This window comes from Tamandua tetradactyla, chromosome 16 (genome assembly GCF_023851605.1).
Source record: "Tamandua tetradactyla isolate mTamTet1 chromosome 16, mTamTet1.pri, whole genome shotgun sequence".
Lineage (NCBI taxonomy): Eukaryota > Metazoa > Chordata > Mammalia > Pilosa > Myrmecophagidae > Tamandua > Tamandua tetradactyla.
Window position 1 is genome coordinate 43970770 of NC_135342.1, and position 22866 is coordinate 43993635.

At 41.0% G+C, this 22866-nt stretch overlaps 1 protein-coding gene, 1 long non-coding RNA gene and 1 pseudogene across 7 annotated transcripts in view; 1 reads left to right on the forward strand and 2 right to left on the reverse strand.

The window, feature by feature from the left end:
* LOC143659429 (uncharacterized) overlaps positions 1 to 16022 on the reverse strand; it is a 42760-nt gene extending 26738 nt beyond the window's left edge. For both annotated transcript variants that reach the window (XR_013163529.1, XR_013163528.1), the window contains exon 1: positions 15297 to 16022. This is a non-coding gene — a long non-coding RNA (uncharacterized LOC143659429). The remainder of the gene's footprint in view (positions 1 to 15296) is intronic.
* LOC143660286 (GTP-binding nuclear protein Ran-like) lies at positions 9591 to 10333 on the reverse strand (annotated as a pseudogene).
* Positions 16023 to 18229: 2207 nt separating the features above from the next.
* The window catches only part of TENT4B (terminal nucleotidyltransferase 4B), a 59066-nt gene continuing 54429 nt past the window's right edge, over positions 18230 to 22866 (forward strand). For all 5 annotated transcript variants that reach the window (XM_077132377.1, XM_077132378.1, XM_077132375.1 and 2 more), the window contains exon 1: positions 18230 to 18895. In XM_077132377.1, coding sequence (XP_076988492.1) covers positions 18276 to 18895 — 620 coding nt within the window. In that variant the 5' untranslated portion in view covers positions 18230 to 18275. The remainder of the gene's footprint in view (positions 18896 to 22866) is intronic.

Below are 22866 nucleotides of genomic sequence, written 5' to 3' on the forward strand. Positions count from 1 at the left end.
ATTTGATGAGTGGATTCTTTACCCTTCCTCTCCATCTTTGGAAACCTCAGCTGTGGTATTAGTTGAGCGCTGGTACATTTCTAGTTTCAAGCAACTTTCTTATTCCCCTTCCATTTCCTTCATATTTCATGGGTAGAAGTGGCTATAAAGGAATGTAAAAGGTAAGAGATCATCATTTTGTGGTTTCTCATATGTGGCACTAAAATATTTATTTTGTAGTGATTCAGGAAAATGAACTATAGATTATTTAAAATAATGTACTATTATATATAGTATAATATCATATATATACATATAATAGTACATTATATGTAATATAGTAATATATGTAATAATACTATATATAATTTAAAGTAATGCAATATAATATGATTATTATAGTATATGTGGACATAAGCTTCCACTGGAATAATAGTTTTCCCAACCACCTGGTCATGATGTGAAATAGATTTGAACAGGTTTAGAACAGAAGTGGTCATTACATGTGGCAGCACTATTAGACAGTGGGTGGGGGTGAGGAGAATGTGCATTTTTTGTTGTTTAAAATATGTTGAGTTAGGTTATTCTCGCCCATTTTTCTTTCCTCTTCCTCATCACTTGGGAGTCTGAGGCTGTGTTCCCAGGGCTTCCAGGTTCCCATTTGAATTAGCTATCATGCCTGTCTTCCAGGAACCAACCAATTAAGAGGATTTGGCTACAGTGAAACATCCTGATTAGAAAACACACCCACACACCCATGGGCCATGGACTTTGAGTGACACCACCAGCTTTCATGCCTCTTTATATCTCCATATTATATGTTGGTAGAAAGAATGAATGAATGAATGGCAAAGATAAAATTTAATCAAATACCCAAACATTTCTTGGAAAGAATGTTATTTTGGTCAAGAGATGGAACACAGCTTTTGACCTTCACAGGAATTGAAGTCATGGTCTCGGGGCCATATAGACAAGATGTGTGACCTGACTTGATTGAACGATCAGGTGACTGTCACATTGTGTCAGCCGTGAGGAATTGAAATGTTTTCCATAGACACACACACTCTCACACTCACTCATATAGAACACTAGATATGATTTCAGAATCTAGGAGGACGTGATAATCTTATAGCTCACTGATTTTTAGCCATTCATTCACAAATGTTGATTAATCATTGAACATCAATTATGGTTGTGTGTTTCAGGTCCAGTTTTAGAACTTTGAACAAGGTCAATCACCTTGTCTTGCTGTGGTCATAGTCTCTCGCTAATTACTGAGGCTGAGTGAGATGTACTCACAGTAACAACCCACTCACTATATTGGAATCCTCTATCTAGCCCTAGAAGAAGAGGCATCTTGTATATTTTAAGTTTGTACATAGGTTAATTTCAAAACAGATCAGGGACTACAAATTTGAAATGGTTCCACTAAAATGAAATGATAGGGTGGGGTGAAAGGCTGTTTTTTTGTTGTTGTTGTGGTTGTGGTTGTGGTTGTGGTTGTTGTTTTGCATGGGCAGGCACCAGAAATTGAACCCAGGTCTCCGGTATGGCAGGCGAGAACTCTGCCTGCTGAGCCACCGTGGCCCGTGCAGGGGTAAAAATTTTTAAAGTGACAAACATGGCAGTTGCTCCTTTTGGCATGAGGTACATGGCCAGAGCAGTTTGCTGTTCTCTCGGCCTCACTCTTCTTCATTGTGTAACAGGTTCTGTCCATTTGCCCTCAGCCTGCAAAATTTTAGTTGGCTTTTTCACCTCAGCCAAACCAATATGGAAATTGCTTAGTTCCCCATTATCTGGGCCACTTTTATAAGCCTATTTATAGGTGACTTGTATCACTAGTGATTTGTATTATTCAAATTCTTCTAGAATGAATCGCCTGCTAGTCTGGCTCCACAATGACAATAAGGAAAAAGCTTGATATCTTTGTCTTGGATTTTACTTTAGAAAAGGCCCTTGAGACTTGACTTACACAGGTCTGGAGACAAAATTTGCCTGCTTGCTTTTTGTGAGACAGTCAAAGCACAATATGCCAGTCCAAAATATATTTCATTCCTTTGGTGGCTATTCTTTAGTGAAGATGTCCACCAGAAAATATTCTGGCAGGGATCTGGGTGGAAGTGAATGACAGAGTCGGCCTTGCAGGCTAAAAGAGGACAGAGCACTGAACAAAGGAATAAGTGCCGAGAAAGGGATTTTACTCTGGAAATCTTTAGAATTTCAAGTCATGGGTGCTATTTTGTTTTGGCATGTGTGTGTATTTAAGTAATTCATTTACAGAGGAAAAAAAGAAAGTTCAGAAGAGTACAAAGTGAAATGAATGTCTCTCTCCTTCATGAATTCTCAATACCCTATATTCCCTCTCCAGACTTCTGTCAGTTTCTTTATGCCCTTCTAGAAATATTCTCTATCTATGCAGATACATACAAAGACACACCCACATACACATACCCTACTGGTATCATACTATAACATTACCATCCACGCTCTTCTGTTTTCCTTTTCTAGAACAATATATTCATTAACAAATATTTGTTGAGCATCTACTATAGGCTGGACCTTCTAAGCGCTTGCGATATAGCAATGAACAAAACAATTTTATTTTTTTCTATTGTTTATTTTGTTTCTATTATTTTTTTCTATTTTAAGTTTTCTATTGCCACATTAAAAATCACCACAAACTTAATGGCTTAAAAAAAACACACATATGATTTCCAGTCAACAAGACGGGGGTGAAAGAAGCTCCAGGGTACCATTTCCCCCAAAGAATCTTTGAACAACTAGCAAAAACTGACAGAGCCCTCTTCCTCAAAATTCTGGAAAACAGTTAAAGGGTTGCAGAAAATGGGCGAGTACTGAGTTAAGAATGTGCAGCTTTAAAAATAGAAACACGTGGCGCCTTTGCTGGCCCCTCCCTGGCATGGTGGTGAGCAAGCTTGCACTCCCATTGTGGGTCCCTGACCCTGTTCTGGAGGGAACAGAGTAACCTCTGTTTGCCTACTGGGGTGTCTGTGTGTCGATGCCAATCTGTCAGTGACTGAGGTGAAAGGTCGCGAAAGACTGAACCAGGAAACATTTCTCTGGCTCACCTTCCCAGAACTTGCCAGGCAGGTAGGAGCAGCTTGCAGACCTCTAAAGCAGTGTAGGATCAACCACGTCAGGGTAGCCTTGGCAAAGATGTACAATAGAGAACATGGGTGGGTGGGTGGGAACCTTTTTCTTGGGGAATAGAGGGGAATCTCAGATGCCTGTAAATGGGGGGATTACTAAGGCCTCCAGGCCACACAAACCCAGGCAAAGACCCAGGCTTAGATAAGAAGATGAGGATCCTGAACTTCACTTTAAAAAAAAAATGTATTTATTAATTAAAAAAATAAAGAAACAAAATAAAACATACATAATCAGTAATTCACAATATCATCACTTAGTTGCACATTCATCATTTCTTAGAACATTTGCATCGATTTAGAAAAAGAAATAAAAAGATAACAGAAAAAGAAATAAAATGATAACAGAGAAAAAAAAGTTATACATACCATACCCCTTACCCCTCGCTGTCATTGATCACTAACATTTAAACTAAATTTATTTTAGCATTTTGAACTTCACTTTTGCATCAGGCTGATCTTCTTGAAAGGAGGGTTAAACTCTGAAAGATCACACCTGCCAACATAGAGCCAGTCTGCAAAGTGTAAAACACATATTTTGCATTGGTTTGTTTTTGTTAGATCCTGGCACTCAAGGGAATCTCTGTCATATCAAAGTTGCATAGAAACTTAAGGAACAGCTTAGGGACTAAATCCCAGAGTTAACACATTAAAATGTTAAAATATACAGTGTGCAAAAAAAGATTACAAGATAAACAAAGAAACAGAAAATGATGGTCCATCTAAAGGAACAAGATAAAAATCCAGAAGCCATCAATGAAGAACACCAGACTTTGGGCATAACAGACAAAAACTTAAGTTTTGTTTTTTTTTAAAGAAGAATTATATGCTCAAGGAGATAAATGAAACATAGAGAAAAAACTAAAGGATATCAAAAAGAAATAAATGCTATCAAGAGACTCTGTTCTAGTTTACAACAGCTGCCAGAATGCAATATACCAGAAACACAATGGCTTTTAAAAAGGGGAATTTAATAAGTTGCTAGTTTACAGTTCTAAGGCTGAGAAAATGTCCCAATTAAAACAAGTCTATAGATATGTCCAATCAAAGGCATCCAGGGAAAGATACTTTGGTTCAAGAAGGCCGATGAAGTTCAGGGTTTCTCTCTCAAGTGAGAAAGCACATGGTGAACACGGTCAGGGTTCCTCTCTCTCTGGAAGGGCATATGGTGAATACAGTGTCATCTGCTAGCTTACTCTCCTGGCTTCTGGTTTCATGAAGCTCCCCTGGAGGTATTTTCCTTCTTCATCTCCAAAGGTCACTGGCTCATGAACTCTCTGCCTCGTGGTGCTGCAGCATTCTCTGCTCTCTCTGAATCTCCCAATCTCCAAAATGTTTCCTCTTTTATAGGACTCCAATAAACCCATCAAGACCCACCATAATTGGTGGAGACATGTCATCACCTAATCCAGTTTAACAACCACTCTTGACTAAATCACATCATCTGGGGAGATGATCTGATTACAGTTTCAAACATACAGTATTGAATAGGGATTATTCTACCTTTATGAAATGGGATTTTGATTAAAACATGGCTTTTCTAGGGGGCATACTTCCTTTCAAATCAGCACAGACTCAGACTAAGGAACAGAAAGAAAAAAGAATAAATAAAAGTAAACAGCATGGGTGGGCCATGGTGGCTCGGCAGGCAGAGTTCTTGCCTGCCATACCAGAGGCCTGCGTTCAATTACTGGAACCTGCCCATGCAAAAACAAACAAACTAACAAACAAGAAAGTAAACAGACACTAAGAGACCTGTAGGGTACCATCAAGCATATAATTCTTTAAAAAAAAAAAAAACTTAAGTTTTTGTCTGTTATGCCCAAAGTCTGGTGTTCTTCATTGATGGCTTCTGGATTTTTATCTTGTTCCTTTGGGACCATCAAGCATACATTATGGGAATCCCAGAAGGAGAAGAAAGAGACAAAGTGTAAGGGGAATAATCAAGGAAATGATGGCATAAAACTCCACAAATTTGATAAAAGTCATGAATATACACATTTAAGAATCTCAATGAACCCCCCAAAAGGACAAACTAAAAAAAAAAAATCACACCCAGACACACGGTAGTCAATTTGTCACATGCCAAGGACAAGAAGAGAGGTCTGAAAACTGCAAGAGATAAACAACATGTTATGTACAAGGGAGTCCCGACAACATTAAGTTCCTATTTCTCATCAGAAACCATGGAGTCAACAAGGCAGTGGGACAAAATGTTTAAAGTGCTGAAAGAAAACAACTTCCAACTTACACTCAGTGAGATTGTCTTTCAAAAATGAGGAAGATAAAGACATTCCCAGGTAAGCAAAAGCTGAGGGAGTTTGTCACCACAAGCAACGCCAAAGGGAATTCTAGAACAAAAGGAAAGGACACAAGATGGTCAAATCAGCATAAGGAAAGAAAGATCTCTAGTAAAGTCAGTCTGGTAAAGGCCAGATTATTATATTGTATTTTTCAGTAAGTAACTCCACTTTTTACAACTTACAGGTTCTAAAATGCAAATGCATAAAACTAACGACAAATTTATTGTTTTGGATATACACTGTATAAAGACATGACTTCTAACAAGTACAACAAAAAGGAGTGGGGACAGAGGAGTATAGGAAGAATGTTTGTATATGCTATTGAAATTAAGTTGATATCAAATGAAGCCAGACTGTTAGAGATTTAGGACACTAAATTTAAGCACTATGGTAACCATAAAAAATTGGAAAACTATGTACCGAAGGAAATGAAAAGGGACTCAAAATGGTGCACTTCAAAACTACGAAAAATCAAATAAATATGAAAGTGGACATTTAAGGAAGAATTGAAGGACAAAAAAGCAACAAGACATAAAGAGCAAATAGCAAAATGGCAGAAGTCCTGCATTATCAGTAGTTACTTTAAATGAACATGGATTAAAATCTCTAGCCACGATTTCTGCCACAAAGCAGAATGGATTGTTCTAAAAAGCAACTATAGGGCGGGCCATGTTGCTCAGCAAGCAGAGTTCTCTCCTGCCATGCCGGAGATCTGGGTTCGATTCTCGGTGCTTGCCCATGAGGAAAATAAAAAGCAACTATATGCTGTTTACAAGAGACTCACCTTAAATTCAAAGACACAAATAGTTTCAAAGTAAAAGGATAGAAAAATATACCATGCAAATAATAACCCAAAGGGAGGTGAGATAGCTATACCAATATCAGCTCAAATAGACTTTAAGTCCAAAACTGTTATGAGGTTATTCAACAACAACAACAAAAAAGGATGCTTTAGCCTCGAGTACCTTAGAGCAGCTAGAAATAAGAACCTAAAATTGTGGAATTGTAAACCATACCAAACTCTGAAATCTGTTCTGCAACTAACCGTTGCGATGTATTTTGAAATTGCTTTTATGTATATATGTTATTTAAAGAGGAGGAGTACAACAGAGAAGATAGGATTTAACAAATGAGTTTGACTGCAGAATCATTATATTGATATTTCTGTTGGATTCCAGTGTCTTGGAGCAGCTAGAAGAAAAAATGACAAATTGTGGAATGTAGCCAAACGTTAAAATCTGTTCTATAACAAAACAAACAAACAAACAAACAAACAAAAACTGTTATGAGGGGGTACAAGGGTAGTTCAGTGGTATAATTCTTGACTGCCATGCGGGAGACCAGGGTTCGATTCCTGGTCCATGCAGTTCCTAAAAAACGAACAAGCAAAACAAATGAAGTAAACAAACAAAAATTCAACAAATGGTGCTGCAATAATGGGATACTCACATGGAAAAATAATGAAATGTGACCCCACCATACAGCATTCAGACAAAACAAAACAAAACCTGTTATGAATGACAAAGAAAGTTACTATATAGTGATAAAGGGGTAAATTCAATAAGAACACATAACAATTATAAATATATATGCACCTAATGGCAGAGCCCCAAAATATCTACAGCAAATATTGAAAGTTTTGAAGGGAGAAATAGATTATACATTAATGGCAAGAGACTGTAACACATCAATTTCAATAATGAATAGAACATCTTGACAGAAGATCCATAAGGAAATAGAACATGCAAAGATACTCTAAACCAGCCAGACTTAACAGACATATAGAACAGTTCACTTACCAGCAGCAGAATATACATTCTTATCTAGTGCACATAGGTCATCGCCAGTTTAGAACATGTTTTTGGTCATGACATATATCTTCATAAATTACAATATATTGAAATTATACAATGTATCTTCTCTGACCACAACGGAATGAAGCTAGGAATCAATAAAGAAGAACTGGAAAATTCACAAAAATGTGTAAATTAAACAACACAGTCTTAAGCAACCAAACATCAGAGAAGAAATTATGAGGGAAATCAGGAAATATCTTCAGGTGAATGAAGACGAAAACATAACATACCATACCCCTTACCCCTCGCTTTCATTTACCACTAGCATTTCAAACTGAATTTATTTTAACATTTGTTCCCCCTATTATTCATTTTTATTCCATATGTTCTACTCCTTTGTTGACAAGGTAGATAAAAGGAGCATCAGACACAAGGTTTTCACATTCACAGAGTCTCTCCATTCTGGTATATTGCATTCTGGCAGCTAAAAAACGAGAACAAGCTCTAAATGTGTATATTAAAAAAGAAGAAAGATCTCAAATCAGAGACATAACCTCAACACTGGAGACTCTAGAAAAAGAAGAGCAAACTCAACCCAAAGTGAGCAGAAGGAAGGAAATAATAAAGATCAGAGTGAAGATAATTGAAATAGAGAAAAAATGAAACTAAAGTTATTTCTTTGAAAAGATCTATAAATTCTACAAACCTTAAGGTAGACTGACAAAGAAAAAGAGTGAATGGAAACAACTAACATCAGAAATGAAAGTGCGGGTATTACAACTGACTCCAAACAAAACAAAATGATTATAAGAGGACACTATGAAACAACTCTACCCCAACAAGTTAATTAACTTAGGTGAAATGGACAAGTTCCTAGAAACACACAATCTGCCTACACTGACTCATGAGGAAATAGAAGATCTGAACAGGCTAATACCAAACAAAGATATTGAATCAGTCATCAAGAACCTCCCCACAAAGAAAATCTCAGAGCCAGATGGCTTCACAGGTGAATTTTATCAAGCAGTCCAAGAAGAATTAACACCAATCCTGCTCAAACTCTCAAATAATTGAAGAGGAGGGAATTCTTCCTAACTTATTCTATGATGCCAACATTAATTCATAACAAAGCCAAATAAATATACCACAAGAAAAGAAAATTATAGACCAATATTCCTCATTAATATGGATGCAAAAATCCTCAACAAAATATTAGGAAAGGAACCCAACAGCATATTCAAATAATCATGCACCTTAATCAAGTGGGATTTATCTCATGTTTGCCAGGATGGTTCAACATAAGAATATCAATTAATGTAGTATTTCACATTAATAGAATGAAGGATGAAAACATAATAATCTCAAATAACACAAAAAGGCATGTGACAAATTCCAGCACCTCTTCTTGATGAAAACACTTACAAAACTAGGAATTGAATGAAGCTTCCTCAACACGATAAAGGGCATATGAAAAAACCCACAGCTAATACCACATTCAGTGGTGAAAGAGTGAAAGTTTTTCCTCTAAGATAGAAACAAGGCAAGGATACCCACGGTTTCCACATTGTAACATTTAACATTGTGTTGAAAGTTCTATACAGAGCTTTAGGCAAGTAAAAGAAATAAAAGTTACCTAAATTAGAAAGGAAAAAGCAAAACTTGCCCTGTTAGCAGACAGACGGCATGAGCTAATGTACATATACATATATATATATATATATATATTCCACAACAAAACTACTAGACCTAATAAACAAATTCAGCAAAATGGCAGGATACAAGATCAACGTGGAAAATCTGTAGTGTTTCTATACAGTAGTAATGAACAATCTGAAGAGGAAACAAGGAAAAAATTCCATTTAGAAAAGCAGTCAAATGTATCAAATACTTAGGAATAAATTTAGCCGAGGATGTAAAGGACTTGTACATGGAAAACTACAAAACATTGCTAAAAGAAATCAAAGAAGACCTACACAAATGGAAGGGCATTCTGTTTTCATAAATTAGAAGACTAAATATTATTGAGATGTCAACTCTAACCAAGGATATTTACTGATTCAACTAAATCCCAGTCAAAATTTCCAACTGCCTCCTTTGCAGAAATGGAAAAGCCAACATCAAAATTATATGGAAGGATAAGAAGACTTGAATAGCTAAAACTATCATTAAAAAAAAAAAAGAACAAAGCAGAGGACACACATTTCCTGATTTTAATACTTACTATCATTAATCAAAACAGCATAGTACTAGCACAATGACCGACATACAGATCAATGGAATCTAGTTGGAAGTTCAGAAATAAACTCTCACGTCCATGGCCAATTGATTTTTTTTTGTCTGTGTGATGTGACTGTAGTAGTCTTATATTTGAAACTCAAAAGGGAAACAATTGCTCCAAAACAGCTAAATATGCATGCCCCCAAAATGATTTTCTTTTTAACTGCCGCATTCACTCCGCAGCCCATTCATCTCCTTCAGCATCCCAAAGGTTAAGCACATGTTCTGCTTAGCTGTATAATAAAGTGGCAACACGCTGCACCGCTGACATCACAGGATGGTTACCTATAAAACTAGACTTCTGACATGGGCTCCAGCTTCGTCTTCTCCCAGGTTGTTCTCCTCATCTGGCAGAGCAGTTGCCCGAGCAACCTCTAAGTCAACTTCATACTGCGCTGCCAAAGCTGAGCCCATGACCACCTCCGGTGGGGCAAGAGCAGGCATGGCGACAACCTCCAAATTACGGTTGCCAGTCAGTTTTCCAGCAAGCCGAACGATGGGATTTTCAGAGTTGTAGTTTCTTTTGGTAGAAATGTCATAGTATTGAGCATTCTTCTTTGGGTGGAAGACAATGGGTTTTGCCTTCATTTTCCTGTCCTTAATATCCACCTTGTTGCCACACAACACAATGGGGGATGTTTTCACACGCTGGTACCAGATCTCTATGCCTGTTAGGCACATTCTTGTAAGTAACTCTTGATGTTACATCAAACATTATAATAGCACACTGGGCTTGAATGTAATAGCTATCTCTCAGTCCACTGAATTTCTCCTGACCAGCGGTATCCCATATGTTGAATTTAATATGTCCTCTGCTGGTATGTGTGTCAGTTTGCAAGCTGCTGGAATGCAATAGACCAGAAATGGAACAGCTTTTTTTTTTTAAATATTCTTAATTTATTTATTATTAATATTGACAAGTCATTTCACATATACAGACTTGAAAATACAAATATTCCAGTGCAAATTTTGTTCTGAAATCCTTTCCATCTATTGCATACATCCATTTCATAATATTGAGAAACTTCTATCTTTTTCTTAGGTAAATCACTATATACCAATTAAAGAACCCCCAACTTACAGAATAAAAAGGATATAAGAAATAGATGCTATTTAGCAGAAGAAAAAATGGACCAAAAATTCTTGAAATAATAATTGTCATTTTTTGCTGCTGTCACAATTTATGACCCAATGTGACATCTGCTCTATCCTCTCTATGGCATATTTGTTCATCCTCTCATGTTTCTTTTACTACTGGAACGGCTTTTAAAAAGGGAATTTATTAAGTTGCAACTTTACAGTTCCAAGGTCACGAAAATGTCCAAATTAAGGCAACAGCAAGAGGTTACCTTCACTCAAGAAAGGCAATGAAGTTTGGGTTCTCTCTCAACTGGGAGGGTACATGGCAACGCTGTTAGCTTTCTCTCTTGGTTTCTTGTTCAATGACGCTCCCCCGGGGCCGTTTTTATTTTCAAAGATCTCTGGCTGTGTGGACTCTGTTAGTTCTGGTGGTTCTAAAGCTTTCTCCAAAATGGTTCCCTCTTAAAGGGGTCCAGTAAGCAACCCCACCTCGAATGGGTGGAGATATCGCCATGGAAATAATCTAATCAAAAGCTACCACCCACAAAATCTCCCTGGCGATGTGGGAGATGCCTCCTAGGGATGAATCCAGACCTGGCACCGTGGGATCTACAATTACATCCTGACCAAAAGGGGGAAAGGAAGTGTAATTAATAAAGTATCAGCAGCAGAGAGAGTTCAAATACAGTTGGGAGGCTACTCTGGAGGTTGTGCTTATGCAAGCTTCAGTTAGACCTTGCTACCTATCATAACCTGCCAACCCCCAACCAGGACCATTCCAGCCAATCCTAAAGAACACCTAGGGCAATATATAAGATTTCACGAGGGTTCCAGGCCCTAGAGTAACTTGCCAGAAACCTACAACCTCCAGATGTGTCCCTGGTCCAGATAAGTCCTGAAACCTAGCCCAGCCTCTCCAGAACATCAGATAGTTCCATCTCCCTACCAATATTAGTGACAGACCCTTCCAATAGCAAAAATTTTAAATTGCCATAGCCCAAACACCCCCAAAGATCAAAGGTGATGGTGGAGTGATACATAGAAGATAGGATTTAACAAATGAATATGAATGTGGAATTATTAAATTGATATCTCTTTTAGTCTCCAGTATTTTAGAGCAGCTAGAAGTAAAAACCTAAAATTATGAAATTGTAAGCCATGTCAAACTCTGAAATATGTTCTACAACTAATAGTGATGCTGTGCTTTGAAATTTATAGCTTTTTTGAATATATGTTATTGTTCACAAAAAAAGAAGGAAAAAAATTGATTGTGATGATAAAAAAAAATATTTAAGCCCTCTAGCCTCCTCTATTCTGGGGCAGCTAGAAGGAAAAATATGAGAGGATCGTATGGTAGCCCATGACAAACTCTGGGATCTGTCTTGTAACCACTTGTTGAAGAGTGCTTTGAAAACTACTGCTTTTTTATTTCTTTGCTTTGTATATTTGTAATACTACACAAAAAAAAAGGTAAAAAAAAAAGTTATCACCCACAACTGGGTGGAGACACATCTCCACGGAAGCAATAAAAAAGATACCACCCAGCAGTATTGAATGATGATTAAAGGACATGGCTTTTCTGGGGTCCACAACAGATTCAAACTGGCACAGTTTGGAACCCAAGGGAATGGACCTTAATGCCCAAGATGGCAACATACTTCTCAAATTCACCAGTCAAATGACGTTTCACAAATGCAGTTTTTCCAGTAATGCCATCACCAACCAATACAAGTTTAAACTGAACTTGGGGTTCTCTTGGGTGCCCATCGTGATGGTTCACCCAGAAGCTTTTCCATCCCTTGTCTGACTTACGGGTGGAAAGATAATGGAAGCGCAATTCAGATGTCCAATTGATTTTTTAAAAGGGTGCCAAGTCTCTCAATTGGGAAAAAGTAGTCTCTTCAACAAATGGTGCTGACAAAAACGGATATCTACCTACAATAGAATAAAGTTGGACCTCTATTTCATACCGTATACAAAAATGAAGCTAGCCTGGATCAATGGCTTAAATATAAGGACCAAAACTATAAAACCCCTACCAAACACATAGGGAAGCGTCTTTAAGACCTTGCATTAGGCAACGGTTCCTTGGACTTTACATCAAAAGCATGAGCAACAAAAGTGAAATAGATAGATGGGACTTGGTCAAAATGAAAAATTTTTGTGCATCAAAGGACTTCAAAGTAAAAGAACAATCTACAACGCAGAGAAAATATTTGGAAACCACATGCCCAAAAAGGGTTTAATATCCAGAATATATAAAGAAATCCTACAAATCAACAAAAAAAGACAATCCAATTGAAAAATGGGCAAAAGACTTGAATAGACATCTCTCCAAAGAAGACATACAAATGACCAATAAACACATGAAGAAATCCTCAAATCATTAGCCATTAGAGGAATGCAAATAAAAATCGTGAGATACCATTTCATATTCATTAGAATGGCTACTGTTAAAAAAAAGGAAAATAATTGGTGTCAAATATGTGAAGAAATAGGACACTTGTCCATTATGGGTGAGAATTAAAACTGGTGCAGCCTCTGTGGAGAACAGTTGAGTTTACTCAAAAAGCTTAATATAAATTTACCATATGACAATCTCATTCAACATTCTCACTTCTTGGTATATATCCCAAACTACTGAAAGCAGGGAATCACAGAGATATTCGCACAATGATGTTTATAGTGGCAATAACAAAATAGAAGCAACTCAAGTGCCCACTAATCATTGAATGACTATGTACCTACAATAGTAATATCATTACTATGCATGCATGTATGTATGTACTTACAATGTAATTACTATGTATTTACTATGTATGTATGTAATTACTATGTATGTATGTACCTACAATGTAATACCATTCAGCAATAAAAATGAATGAAGGTCAGTGAGGCAATGGCTCAGTGGCAGAATTCTCACCTGCCATGCCGGAGACCTGGGTTTGATTCCTGGTGCTTGCCCATGCAAAAACAAACAAACAAACAAAGTGAATGAAGTTCTGATAAATACGATAACATGTATGAACCTCGAAGACATCATGTTGAAGGAAATAAGCCAGACACAAAAGACAGATATTTTATGATCTCACTGATATGAAATAATTAGAACAAGCACATTTATTGAGTCAGAAACTAGAATAAAGGTTACTAGGGGCAGGGTGAGGGTAGGGAATGGCGAGTTAATGCTTAATTGGAACAGCGTTTTTGTTTGGGGTGCATAGTGGTTTGAAGCTGTATCTACCCCAGAAAAACATGTTCTTACATGTTCTTACATTCCTGTGGGTTTAAACTCATTATAAGTAGGAGATTTTGATGAGGCTACTTCAGATAATGTGTGACCTACCTCATTCATGATGGGACTTAATTATATTACTGGAGTTCTTTATAAACTGAATGAAAGAGAAAAAGAGAGAGGGAGAGAGAGAGAGAGAGGGAGGAATGGAGGGAGGGACAGAGGGAGAGAGAGAAACAAAAAGCTTAAACTCAGAAGAGAAAGGAGAGGCCAGCGGACACTGCCCTCTGTTTTGGCAGGCAGGGAAGGTGCCTCTGGTGCAGGCACATTTGAGCAGAGACCTGAAGGAAATGAGGGGGCCTCAAAGCTAGCTGGGTAAAGAGGGTTCCAGCATAAGATGAGCAATTGCACACGCTCTGCCTTGCGACAGTACTGGGGAGTCCTGGAACAGAGAGGAGACTAGCTGGGGCACAGTGACAGGAAGGCAGGGAAGGGGTGGGGCCAGATCACGTACGGCCTCGTGGATGTGGCATGGATCTCTGAGAAATTAATAATGTCATATATGTACATACAATTTACCTTTTGTTTTATTCATGCTAATAAATAGATCAATGAAAATATTTAAATTTGTCTGATTCTTAGGTAACTTTCTGTCTCATTTCCTTACGCAGTTTTTACTCGGCAGAACCTTGGTATTTCAATAAATCTTGCAAGTTGAGACCATCACTCAACCTCCCCACTCCCAGCCCTACCCCAAGACTGAACAAGACGCTAGATTATGGAGGAAAATGTGTGGTTTTGTGATAGTGGTGTTATTTGGCTCGCCACTTTGACTCAGATGGTTCTTTCTCAACAGCAACAGGAAAAGGTTCAAAGATTTCTAAAGCCGATTAGTTGAAATTAGTAGTGTATCTCTTTGAACTCAGTAGTAGATTATGTTGAGATTTGTTGGGGAGAGTGAATACAGTTTTGGGTATGTAAAATCCCCAAATGTTTTCTTTGGGCTGATTATTTTTGGAGAACCTTCCAATGGAGATATTTTGATTTTATACCATGGCACACATTTGACACTCAAATTGTTTTATCACCTTACATACGAAGCATGTTCCTTTGCACTTGCCATCCCTCTGCCTGACGGATCTTTCCCTAGTGGTCTTGGCTCACTCCTTCACTTAATTTAGGTCCTTGCTCAAATGCCACTTCCTCAGAGCAGCCTACCCTGATTAGTCCATTTAAAAATAGCATTCTATTACTCACTATGGCTTTAGCCTGCTTTCTTTTTCTTACTAGCTGTCTGATCCTTTATGTTTACATTGCTCAGTGGAAGGTAAGGTCCATGACTGCAGGGACCCTGCCCATATTATTCATTGTGTATACCCAGCAACTGACCCATAAGAAGTACTCAAAACATACTTGTGGTATTAATGGAATGAATTGCAATTTAGCTTTAAATATTTACCTCCTGTGCTGGTTTGAAGCTGTTATATAACCCAGAAAAGACCACGTTCTTTTGATCCGGTCCTATGGCGGGGACCTGTTGTGGGTGGGGCATTTTGGTTGAGTTGATTTCAATTGAGACATGAGCCATTCCATACAAGGTAGGTCTTGATTCTTTTACTGTAATCCTTTATGAGACGACAAAGGACAGAAAAACCCAGAAAGATACTTCCACCAGGTGCTTAAAGAAAAAAGCCCTGGAGGATCTGAGAGAGAGAGAGGTCCCCGAAGAGCTGGGAAAGGACCCAGGGAAGCTCAGAGAGCAAGCCTTTGGAATCAAGAGCAAGGAATCTGGGAAGCATTGCTATCTGACAGAGGAACCCCAGATACTGGTTGCCTTTCTTCAGAGACAATATCTTCCTCTTGACGCCTTAGTTTGGACAGTTCTCATGGCCTTAGTACTCTAAATTTGTAAACTAATAGATCCACACTGTAAAAGCCAACCCATTTCTAGTAATTGCATTCCAGCTGCTTAAGTAAATCAAAACACCTCTTTTTCCTTTCTAACTAGACAGTAAATTCATGGATGGCAGCCAAAGGCCCTGGTTACATATTTTCTCTAAGGCAGTTAGCTCAGTTCTGAATGGAGGATAGACATTCGACTGAGATTTACTGAATGATGCCTTGAAACTTGGATACAGGACAAATCAGCTTTGTCATTTCTCAACTGGAAACAAGAACAGGTGCCTTTCAGTCTTACTCGAGAGTTTACAAAGTACTTTTATATATATTGACTCATTTGAACACTTTGCCAATACTTTTGTAGTGTTGAACGTTTTACTGAAGAAATGAGCACTCACATATAACAAATATTAACTTCTGGCATGTACTGTTAGTAATTTTGAATCATTTTCTTTTGGGTTTAGATATTCATGGTATTTAATGTGTTTTTCAATACCTGAAGCAACATTTTAAAAGACTGACTCTACACCTGTATCTCAGTGTGCTTATGTGTATGGGGAAGTCTTTACAGTAGGCATTTCAGGTGGTGGGATCTTGGTAGTTTTCAATTTTTTTGTGCTTTCCATGATTTTTGTTTAAATTTTTTAAATTGAAGCCAAAAGAAATACATTTTAATACATTTCTTCCAAACTTTTGTCTAATTTATAGGGTGAATAGCATAGAAAACATCACTATTCATTTTTCTGGCTATTTAATTCTTAACATACAGCACATTTCATTCTGAGAAAACTCAACACTGATTTGTAGTAGACCAACAAAATAGAATGAACCAAAATTCTGAAGGGTTTTCGAGTGTTTTTCATGAAACAGGTAGAGCAATGATTCATTTCTTTGATAAACAGTTTTCATCCTTGCCAAAAAAACCTTTCCAGAAAATTGAGCTCCGAAGACAGAAGGTCGAAATCCGGCTTCGGGGACTAGTTCTGGACTTTATACCAATGTTAAAGGGCACACATGAAATGCATTCACTTCTTTTTTCCTTTGATGATTTAAAATACTTAAAATTCCCTTTCCCTTCTTTTTTTTTTTTAAAAAAAAAAAAAAACCCCAGGGCTTGGAAAGATATACAAATAATCACCTTGTGGAAAACATCTACTGATGCCAACAATATGGTCCTCATTTTAGGCTTAAGAGGTTTCGGGTTTTCTTAAAAGCTAATTAAGAACAAAGAAGGGCTTTCAAAGTTGCTGCTTCACCTCCAGGGCAAGCGAGGTTTCTTTACAAGCTGAGCAGTTCGTATTGTACGTTTCTTTCTCTGTGCGTGTTTGTGTGCGTGCGTCTGTGGGTTTGGAGTTAAGTGACTGTGGTTTTGAGCCCAGGGCTTACACACTCAGGGGTGTTACCATCCTGTACGGTCACGAAGATGCGCATCTCGCTGGGAAGGTGGGCGCAGGCTTCGCAAGATAAGGGGCGGACACCCAGTTGCAAGGTCCCACCCGGGCCTGGACGCAGTAGCGCCCCTCTGATGCGTGCTGGGTGTGGCGAGGAGGGAGCCAGCCGTAGTGAAACCAGAGCAGCCTGCGCTCAGGCAGGGTAGAAGGGTACATGCCTGGGTCGGGCACAGCGCATTTTCTCTCCTCTGGGGTGTGTTCCCCACGTTGACCAACAAAAGCGGGTAACCCCACCAGGAAGTATTTCAGTAAAAAAGGCTGGAGGAGAGATCTCGGGAGAGCAGAAGGTGTGCCCGGAGGACGCAGAGTGGGGGAGGGCATACTGGGCGGGGCGGTGCCTCCTACAATCCATTCTCCTTAGGAGCCGGCGTCACCCAGCGTCCGGCCTCTCCCGGGCGCACCGACCGGGAAACCGAGGCCAGGAGGGAGTACGCACATAGGAGGCGCCCGGACAGCCAGGTAAGCGCGCCTCAGGTGGGACGCACCCCCGCGCCGGCGCGGGAACGGTTAGGCAGGGCGGTTGCGGCCCTCGCCGCACCTCGCCGCGGTCTCTGTGACGCACCGCGCGGCCTCCGGATGGTGCGGGCGACGCGGCGCGGCGGGGGCGGGGCGAACGCGGGTGGGCGGGGAGGGGGCGGGGCAGGTCGAGCGGGGCGGAGCCGGAGGAGGCCCCGCCCCGGGGCCGGAGGAGCGAGGACGCTACGGAGCAAGCGCGTTTCCCCGCCGCCGTCGCCGCCGCCGCCGCCGCCGCCGCTGCCGCTGCTGCCGCTCTCCCTTCTCCATAGCTGCCGCCGCCGCCGCCATTTGCACGGGGACCCTGGTGACAGGGGCTCGGCGGAGGGGCGGAGGGAGGGGGGGAGGGTCCGCGGAGCCCCCGAGGGCGGGAGCGACGCCGCCGGCGCCGGCCGGGCTCCCTGCGCGATCGCGCCGCCCGCGGCGGGCCCCGAGGAGCAGCAGCAGCAGCAACAGCAGCAGCAGCAGCGGCGGCGGCAGCAGTAGCAGCCGAGGCCGGGCGTGCGCCTGAGGCGGCGGCGGCGGCGGCCCTACGGGCGGCCGGGCGGGGCGGGGGCAGCGGCCGCCGCCGTTTGATGGATCCGAGGATCGCCTGGTTCCAGCCAGAGCAGCTCGGACCGTCCAACAGTCTGTGGATGCAGATCTGGGAGACAACCCAGGGGCTGAGGAACCTCTACTTCAACCACCACTGTCACAGCAGCGGCGGCGCGAGCGGCGGCGGCGGCGGCAGCAGCACGGCCACCGGCGGGAGCGGTAGCAGCACCGGCAGCCCCGGCGGCGCGGCCCCGGCCTCGGCCGGCATGTACCGCTCCGGGGAGCGTCTGCTGGGCAGCCACGCGCTGCCTGCGGAGCAGCGGGACTTCCTGCCCCTAGAGACGACCAACAACAACAACAATCACCACCAGCCCGCGGCCTGGGCCCACCGGGCGGCCGTGGGCCCCTCCGCGTCCTTATCCCCCTCCGCGTCCTCGTCCCCGCACTCCTCGGCCGCCGCCCCGGCCGCGGAGTCCGCCGACCCGGCCTCCGGCAGCAGTAACAAGAGAAAGCGCGACAACAAGGCCAGTACCTACGGACTCAACTACAGCCTGCTGCAGCCCAGCGGAGGGCGGGCGGCGGGCGGCCCTGTCGAAGGCAGCGGGGGCGTGTACAGCGGTACCCCGTGGAAGCGGAGGAACTACAACCAGGGAGTCGTGGGGTAAGTGGTGGCCCTGCGGCCTGGCGGCCTGGCCCATGCACACGCGCCGAGGGCACACGCCCACAGAAGGGGGGATTGGCGGGGAGCCGGGGCGAGGGCACCCCCTTATGGCCTGAGGTCGTTGCTGCTCCACCGGAGGCCTATGGCCTTCCCCCAGCCATCAACACTTTGCCCCCACCCTCTTTGGCCATTCACTCCTTTTCTGGACATCTCCCTCAGCCACCCCTACCTCCCACCTTCCCCCACCTTCCTTAGTCATCCATACCTCCCTCCTTCCTCATAAACATCCACACCTTTCCTGCCCGCCCCCCCCCCCATCCACACTTTGTCCCATCCCCCTCGGTGAAACACACCATCCTCTGAGCCCTCTTCCAGCAGTCCACACCTTCCTCCCATCATCACATGCCAAGGTGAGGTCGCTTAGCACTGGCACATCATTCATTCCCTGGGAATATTGGTGTCTTAGTGTCTTTTGATGGTACAGGACCTGGAGGTTGGAGGTGCTTCCCTTGCCAGAATAGAAGCATCCAGAATGCTCCTCCCCCTCCTCCAGTCCCGAACAGGATTCATGTCAGTCCTGTAAGGCATTGCCTGCGGTTACCACTTTGTCCCATCTTTAAAATAAAATAAAAAAAATTCCTGTATTAGGGGTACCTTGTCTGTGGGGAAGGAGAAATGAGGTGACAGCCAAGTTAGGCTGATGAGGTAGTGAGCTCTTCTTTTGAGGAACCTGATAGAACTTTCCAGGAGGAGTTCATGGTCCACGACCTCAGCTTCTCACTGTACAAAGTTGTCATTCTGGCAGGAACAGCCAATGCTTTTCATTCTAACGGGTAACTTTATGCTAATGTGTGAATGTTGCACCACTAGTGACTTTTGGTTTAAAGTTCAGCTCTTACTAAATGGAATCTTACCTGACCCCTAGTGAATTATGTACATAAGCAGGGAGTGTTTCCAGCTAGATTTCCCTCTGGAAGAGCCCCTGTGCCAGAAGAGATTGCTGAATCCTTTTCTTTTGTAAGATAAAGCTTTAGGACCATGTTTTTTTTCTTTTTGATTTTGCTTTTTATTTATTTGTGTGTGTGTTTATCTTGAGTATGAAAAGTGGGCTTTCAAATTGCTTTTCATTTTTCAGATCCTTTTTTACATTGGGCTCTGTAGTAGGCATATGAATTCGCTATTAGTAATCCCACTGTGAAACCTTTTGCTTTTAGATCCACCTGTTCAGATATGCCCTCTTTGGTGAGGAGAGACCATTCGGTATCTGTACCTTTTTGAAAGTTTGGCTAAAATGAGTCGTGGGTTCCATCTGCTTGTAGTGGACTGGTGTCTGCTATATGTTACTATTACAACTCTCACCTTTGGAAAATGTGGTCCAACATTTTAGGACTGGCACTGGGGTTTATACCAAACCTGCCTGCACTTTCCAGAAGGAATTTAGGTTGACTCTTCTGTTGCTTAAGCTTCAAGGGCGCTCTCCATGGTCAGCACATTTTAATAAAAGGTTTGTGGTTCCATCCTGTTAGCATTTCCAAGTCAGAGGGTAAACCGGTGGTTTAGTGACAAGTAAGTTGATATTGAGGGGTTCTGGTAGTTAGATTTCACAGGAACAAGCTCCAGTTAAGTAATCACTGTCAACCAAAACCTTGAAGTTCCCTAATTGCGTCTTACTGAAGCCTCTTGTATATGTTTTTAGAAAATATATGGTATAAATCCAAAATGCTGGCTGCCTCTTTCACTATAAAAGGTTCATAATTGAGCTTATGTAGAAGCAGAATGTACTTGTTCTTGATTTAACTATTATATTGCCCTCAAAGGGATTAAGGAGAGGAATTTTCATTTCCCAGAGGGATTACTGTTTAAAAACTAAGTGTAAACCTGTTTTAAAACTTTGTATCACTCCATCAGACTTCCCATTCTCTTGCCTTCTCCTTTAGACAATGTCAGCAGTTTAAAATGTAAAAACTTTTCAATTCTAAGGACTTTCCAATTTTGAATGGATGCTTAACAATTCTGGTTTTGATTATGGCTCCTTATTTCTTAACTTTGCAAGAAATTTTGCCATTTTTTAATACAGGTATTTAAAAAAATCATGAGTTAAGAGTGCATCTCAGTGTTATACTGTTCTGATAAAGTAAAGCTGTTACTAACATTTTCCGACCTCTTAGGATGTGACTGATATTTAACCAATAGTTTAGCAAATTTCCATGGTCCCTGCCCTCTGAACTGACAGTCCAAATAGGGAGAGGTGACAAAAAACGGATTAGAACTATACAGGACAGTAAAATACATATTCTCTCCTGCATCTCTAACATCTTTCTTATCTCTTAATGTTCTCAGCATCAACCATCTAGTTGACGTATTCTCTGACTACTCCTTTGAGATCCAATTCAAAATCTTGACCTTTTGCTGCCCAGGTTCTTTATTTTTTGGTGTCTCCTCAAAACTCTGGGAGCACTTATTTCATGCATTTGCTATAGCTAGGTCATCTTTAAATTTTCCTTTTATCTATGTATTTGTGACCTCTTACCATTAGACGGAAATTTCTTTAATGTAGAGTAAGATATTTGAATTTCATCCTGAAGTCTTCATAGTCCTCTTTTAAAATTAAACTCCTCTAGGCTCTCCATCTCAGTCTTCGTTCCCATGTAGCCACTGCCCAGAGTGTTGGTTCACTCCCCCCCCCCTTTTTTTTTAAATTGCTTCCACTTACTCTGTCTCTTGGGATTCATTCCCCTCTGAGGCTGGCTGTGGTATAGATTGCAGTCTGCCTGGGTTTTTCTGATTGTCAGTGGAAAAAACGAATGATAACCCTTTTCTTTTCAAGGACTTAAATGTTGATCACCATGAAAAAAGAAGGAATAACCAAAAATAGCAAACACAGGGAACTTATAAATATAGAGTCCTTTATTCCTGAGCTCTGGTATCCAGAAACTTCTTATAGAAGGTTTGTGTGTGTGTGTGTGTGTGTGTGTGTGTGTGTGTGTGTGTGTGTGTACATGGTTGGGGAAATCACATTCCTCTCTCCTGCTTGTCAGGTGAGCATTCTACCACTGAAACACCCGTGCACCCTCACAGTAAGTTCTTGGTGCTTGTGAAGATGAGTTTCTGTAGATATTTTTTCAAATATTTGGGGGTCTTGTCCAAAGTATTGTTTGGAAGTATGAATTTGGCTGTGGAAAACCCCGTTAGGACACTTGAGTTTACAGAATAATTTCTTGAACTAGGTTGGTGGAAGTGGAATTGGGGAGGGAAGAGTGAATTTGAGAGGTATTACAAGTAAGGACAAAGAGAATTCTGAGTCTCCCTTATTGGGTTCAGTAATCACCCTGCAGCTTGAATTTGTCTGGAGAAGTATTGGTGCTATTATTGAAAATAAAGACTAAAGGGACTGCTCGTTTGGGGCAGAAAATAAGGGCGGGGCAGATGTTTTAAATGGAAATGTCTAGTGGGGAGTTGAAATTTGGGAGCTGAGATGTTCAGCTCCTACAGTGGCCTCCCTTATGTACATTACGTAGCATACATTGTTCAGTATTCACAGTAATCCCAAGATGCTGATGCTTTTCTTCAGCACTGGCATTATGGCTTATTTCTTTCTGCTTATTTCTACACGATATGATCAATAGACTTGGTATTCCTCCTGGGCTTTAAAGTGATCAGGCAGATTAACATAATTCGAGTTTGAAAGAATTTAGAAGCCTTATTCCAAGTGCTTGCCCTAAATTTAATTTCTGTGCATTTGCAAATGTAGCCCACAGCAAATCTTTATTGACCGTTGGGACCTTCAAGTTCTTGAATTTTACAGCATTTGGTTACTGAAATGTGCTTTTAACATTGTGTTCAACAAAGTTACTTCCATGTCACAATTGTATCTGTTATCCAAAACCTGTGACATGTGAACACTGTTATTGTCACAATCATTGGCATTTCAGTGTGTGGAATCGTTTTCAACTTTCATTACGTTTTTAGCT